Raw genomic sequence first — 6,033 nt, forward strand, 5'->3', positions numbered from 1 at the left:
AACTGTTTTTATTTCAACCCATGAGTTTTCTCACTTTTCTGATTCTTTCCCCTATTCCACTGTGGGGAGTGAGCACCTGTGTGGGACATTGTTGCCACCTAGAGTTAAAACACAGCACACCCAAACAGGTATGATATTTTTCCAAAAATTCATGACTTAGATTCTGGTTTTGTAGCCTAACTAACTTTGTTAACCTTAAATAAAATACCTCCTGGCTGTAGCGACCTCGCTTTGCAGATTCATTCTCCATTTCCTCTTCTTCCCCTTCAGGTACATTTATTCTGAAGAAAAGGGTTCTCTCAGCAACCTCCTGCAACAGAGTTTTAGTTTTGAAAGACTTGACTTCTTTACAGATCTGCTGCTAATCTACTTAGATTTTGAGAAATGGGAGTTCCAGCTGTTGGGAAAACTGCTTGCACTGGTTTTGTCTATATGTTTTTCACGTACTGCTGTGCACAAACAGCATTCATAATACCTTAGTTTTAAATCTCTTAATGATTAAGAAGTCTTCCAAAATCTGTGGGGTTTTATATTTTTAAGTATTTTCTTCCAATTGTAACATGTCATAGCAACTGTCCCACCCAAAGTTTTAACTCCCACCTTACCCGAATCAATGCCTTATTGCTTAAAGTGAGTTTCACTGTAACAATCCCCATCTCCCCATAAACACAGTTTTAAAGAGAAAACTCATTTAAAAGACAAATCACTGAAGGGTTTACTAAAACCTTTTCAAAGCATATTCTAAGGCACTGCTGAATTTTTGGCATGAGAACAGTGTCTGAACAATTAATCCTTCCGCTCCCTGAGTACTCAATATAGAGGGAGAAAAAAACAAACAAACAAAAAAAAAAAACAAAAAACCCCCCAAAATATCACACTTAATAGACTGCATTCCTAAATTGCAGTTTTGTCAGACTGGGTACTGTATGCTTCGTTGGAAAGCAAAAGGAGAAATCTTTACTCACTCATGTGCATTCATATGTAAAGTCATAAAAATAGTTCTGCCTACATCTTTATAGGGGATGCCATCATGGAAAGACAACTTTAAGCACATTTGAGCTACTTTACCACTCCCAGAGAATTTTTCAGGACAACTTTCACATCTTCACGAGTGCCCCAAGAATTCTCATTCTCCCAGATGAGGTCAGTGGGAGGTCTACCAGTTACTCCAGCATTTGCAGCCCAGATCTGTTAAAAGCAGTTAAGAGCATTATTTGCTAGCCTTACACATTTCTGTGCTATTTATTGAGTCACTGTATTCCATTTAAGCGATACTGGTGAACCTCCTCCAGTAAAGAAAATACAAGTCTCTGCATACCTACTTCTAAAGCTTCTTACAATAAAATGCCCCTACATTTTTGGATGCAGAGTCTTTTGAATATGTAAATGTACCTGTTCATGGTCAAAATTATTGCTCCATATAGAAAGTAAATTTCTGAAAATCGTGGCTGTCCAACTTCTTCCCAGCAGCGGATACAACTAATGCCCAATACAAATATAGGTAATTATTTTCTGAACATGTACACAGAAAGGACAAAACTAAACCCCTTGCATCTTATTGACACACAAAAGTTAGCCTCAGTCCATTTCAACTAAACAGCTGAAGCTCAACAACTTACTGTAACAGTTTGGCCTGCCTGTAGCATATATCCTGAGCTGTATCTGTAACTAACAGAAGTGCCTCGCATTTCTCGGATCAGCTCCCAGCCTCCCATAGGTTGATCCTAATAAAAAGTAGAAAAAAAGTATCCATCAGCAGTATTTTCTTATTACATGTGTAGGGTGTTTGACATGCAAGACTGTAAGGCACATTAAATTTTCAGTAAAAATGTTTATTATCACTTGGTCTTCGGCATGTAGTTGGAATTATTGCAGTTAAATTTGTCTTTACCTCTTATTTCAAGTTAAAGCTTAATATATCTGCCTTTTCAGTTCTGTTATATTAACTAATGTTTATTATTTGCATTGGTTTTGTTATAGCTTTGTCCAGAAAAATATGTAAACATTAGAACCACCTTACAAATATATAATACATTTTTGGAAGCACATAATGACAAGCAGGTTTCTTAGAAAAATATTCCTGTCAGTCATCTTAGAAAGTGTTTCTACATCTGCACATCTTGCACTACGTACTCCTTTGCAAGATCTGTGTTTTCTCCTTTCAGTTATTTTTGCCTATCAACTATCAATAGGACTAGCAAATCTAATAGAAAAACGTATGCAAGTCATCACTACAGAATGATTATTTCAAACCAAGATCTTTCTTGAATTCTCTCACCAGCAGTTTCTAAACGTTAAACAGTTGCCACTGGAGTATGAAAACAGATACCCAAGATCATCGAAATTAATTTTATCTTAATGGATGCCGACATTCAGTTGGACATTGCAACAAAATATACCGTACTTAAAGACAATATTCATTATGTATAAACTGGAAAACACTTGTGAAAATTCCCCAAGTACAGCTTACTATACTGCACTACAGACAGTTGCTCAAATCTAGACTCCTGGGAAAGTGCTCTAACGATGAACCATCCACGGCTACTGGTAACAGAACTGATGGTCCTTCCATGGAACAACTGATGTGTAGTTAAAATAAAGGGGGAAACACCCACGTGATACAGTGTAGGGGTGGGGGGAAATGCCATAAGCTTGAAAAACAAACAGGAAAAAAAATGGCTGGTCCATCTCACTATAAGTAAGTAGTCTTTGATTTGCCTGAATTCAGTCATCTAAAACAGTTAGCCATCTAGACCAAGATGGTTGTCAAGTTTTCTTCTGTTCAGCACATGAAATCAATACTATCAGCCAGCACCCCAGGCAGCTAATAAGATATATATGTATCACCACCTGGAGAAGTCTCTCCTCATTGATTAGAGGAGCCTGAGGCTCTTCCAACCAGACCAATCTTTGTCATCTAAAATATCAAGATGAGTTGCCTTTTAGCGAAGATAAAGGATCCGATGGCATTAGACAAAGCCTCAGTCTCACTGAAGAGAAATAATGCAGCTAACATTTCCACACACAGCTGAGGCACTGACAGTACAGGAGAAGGCAAGAATTTAGACCTTGTCTGAAATCAAGACTGCAAGAAATAAGGTCTTGCAATTCTAGTGTCCTAGTGAGACCATGATCAATTGTCTCTTTTGCCACACAAAGGATTTAAGAAACTGTTGTGCCCAGTGTCCAACCCCTCCTGTGATGACCTGCAGAACTGTACATAGCATAGAAATTACAAGTAATGTCAGGGGCATGGGGCACAGAATGTACTGCACATAACAGTTCTAAGGACAACATAAGGAAAACTTGATTATTGCTCAAAGAAGTGCTCTTTGATAAATAGATGCATGTTCCCTCCCAAACAAATTCAAACCTATTCATAGAATAAGATAATCTGAGTAGTCATCGTAAAGGTGGCTTTGGCACGGGAACCGATGGCTCCTAAAAACTATGGCTGCAGCCAAGCAAGAAGGAAATCTCTGAAGAAGAGACAGGACACAGGCAATTGATTACAATTAAACATGTATTTTGCATCAGTGTGTATTTCTTTTGGGGCTTTAAGGCAGAGGAAATTCTTAAAAGGTTTCTAAAGTAGCCTAATACCCGCTTGCACTATTTCCTATCAGTGACCATGTTATCTGTAAAGCTTTACAGGCAGATCTCTTACAAGGCAGAACTCTGAAGAGTGATGTAACAGTTAGGTGGGTGGACAACCTAGCAATAAAAACAATTGCTATGAAAACCATTAAAAATCATTAGGGAGTCATCAATCCAGAATACTATATGAAAGTTTATTTTGTGACACTAGTTTTAGAGCCATCTCTTACACATCTCTTTAGCTCCAGTGTCAACACAATGCCTGAAGGCTGAAAGGGTGCTGAGGATGCCTCCTACCTCTAATCAGCCCATTACAAAGTCATGGTATATATGCATTTTCAAACCTGTTCAGAGGTGTTCTTCAACCGAATGAATTTTCCATCAACATCTATTTCCTCAATAGAGACATTTCCAGTGGCAGAAGCTGTGTGGCAAATGCTGGCTTCATATGCTGCCATACCAGTCCTCCTCCTCTTCCGTCTGCTTGTATGCACATTCTGGCTAGATGAAGCCTGTGAAACTGTTGCTCGGGAAGATGGGCTCAGAGGAAGTTGCAGCCTATATTGAAGAAAGGAAGAAATACGCATTCATCACTTTTCCCACCCTTTTGTAAACCTTCTTCCTCTCTCCTTCACATAGAATTATAGAGCAAAAAGATACAGGAATACAGCAAACAAAGAATGTCACATGAAAGTCAATCCCTAGGTAATTTTTGAAGAATTGAATAAAATGTCATCAAACAGCTGATTAAGGCTGTTAGAGCATTGAATAGTGATGAACATTAAGATCATAAGGGCTTCCTCTTTGCATCTGTAAAGACTTCATTCCTGGGTACATGGAACAAAAAACTCTTATGGGGACTGAAGCCATTATAAGAAATTTATGCAAAAACCCAATGGCACAAGAACTTATGCTGTTTCATCCCCACACTTGAAGAATCAGCCTGGACCACTAGGATGTAATTCAGAAAACAGTAAGGTATTAAACTACTTTAAAGGACAGCTGAGACTTATCAGTTAAAATTCTCAGGATTGAGTTCAACATTCTAACAGAGAATGGGACAAGTAAGGGGACCACACAGTCACCAACATTTGTTGCTACAGTCTTTCATACCTCTCCTCTTCAGTCTCCAGCAGTCTCCGGTATGCACTGATTTCCGTATCAAGTGTCAGTTTCACATCCAGAAGTTTTTCATAGTCACTCAGCTGCCCCTGTATCTTACTTCTCATTTCCCTCACTTCCTTCAATTTCTCAGACAGTGTTTTGCGATTATTTTCCCGCTCCTTGGACAAGTTTTCCTCAAGATCTTGTGCTCTATTTTGCCATACTACAGCCTAGAAAGCATTGAAAACATCAGTGGGGTATAAAGGAAAGCTCACCCAAACCTCCTTGCTCTCTGCTATTCAGGCAACAAGGAATTCAACACATTAGTTAAGCATCCTCCCCCCTTTCTGAATTCAAACTAGCCCATATTCAGCTTCCTGTTCTCCACCTCATTTAGTACAAATGTAACGCCCTAAGTTCCAATAAAACTTAGAACATACTTTGAAAGACAACTACCTGCTCCATTTTTCTGAGATCTGAAGATGTTACTACACCCTTCAAATAGGATACAGCACAAAAATATTCAGCTTTGTCAAAAGGAGACATTAAGAAATTTGAAAAAGCACAAAACAGTAAAACAGAATACAAATTTAAGCCATGATGTTGAACATACCTTGACATTAGGGGAAAAAGTTCTGTAATACAAAAATCAACTGTAATTAGCAAAACTGAAGAGTCAAACAGCTTACTACCTCTCTCTGACAGATGGTGAGTTGGGAACACAGATCATCCACCCGAACACGATTTGCACACAGTTCTTCTCTTGCTGAGTTAGCTGCCAAACTGCTTATTTCAGCAGACCTCAGAGCGTTGTCAAGCTGCAGTAGATCAAGTTCAGGCATCATGATCAGTTTCAAATTAATGTTATTAAAAGAAAATTGAATCACTAAAACACACACACAACATTTAGCCACCAAGTTCCTTTCTGCAGTTCTAACACAATGAAGTATCTCTTTCTTTAGGGGTTAAATACAGTGGCTCAATTACAATACCGGATTGCCCCACCTGAAATCAGAGTCCTCTGAGTATTTATTCTAGCATTAAAACTTACAAGTTTCCCTTATAGGCACTACTGAAGCTGGACCGATAAGTTCAGTTTTCATGCTGGTCAATGTTCAGCTTTATATATTTAATTACTATAGCACTGTTTGAGAAAGCTTAAATAGAAGCTAAACTGAAATTACCAATTCTCTAAAAATAAGCATATTTATGTTACTTTTCAGCCAACACAAGCAAATTGGTAATGTTCCTTCAGGTTACAGTACCAGTGCCACACATCACTACTACTCCATTCTATCACAACTTCAAGCTCAAATTTAAACTGCCTACATA

At 38.3% G+C, this 6,033-nt stretch overlaps 1 protein-coding gene across 1 annotated transcript in view; it reads right to left on the reverse strand.

The window, feature by feature from the left end:
- Nucleotides 1-208: 208 nt before the first annotated feature.
- Nucleotides 209-6,033, reverse strand: part of LOC104492532 (lamin-B1-like) — a gene marked incomplete at both ends in the record, with an annotated part of 9,156 nt that continues 3,331 nt past the window's right edge. The window contains 6 exons of the mRNA XM_010135104.1: nucleotides 209-310; nucleotides 1,069-1,188; nucleotides 1,620-1,724; nucleotides 3,942-4,155; nucleotides 4,711-4,931; nucleotides 5,394-5,519. Of these exons, the coding sequence (XP_010133406.1) occupies nucleotides 209-310; nucleotides 1,069-1,188; nucleotides 1,620-1,724; nucleotides 3,942-4,155; nucleotides 4,711-4,931; nucleotides 5,394-5,519 (888 nt within the window). The remainder of the gene's footprint in view (nucleotides 311-1,068; nucleotides 1,189-1,619; nucleotides 1,725-3,941; nucleotides 4,156-4,710; nucleotides 4,932-5,393; nucleotides 5,520-6,033) is intronic.

The sequence above is a fragment of the Buceros rhinoceros genome, unplaced genomic scaffold (assembly GCF_000710305.1).
Source record: "Buceros rhinoceros silvestris isolate BGI_N320 unplaced genomic scaffold, ASM71030v1 scaffold19404, whole genome shotgun sequence".
Classification (NCBI taxonomy): Eukaryota; Metazoa; Chordata; class Aves; order Bucerotiformes; family Bucerotidae; genus Buceros; species Buceros rhinoceros.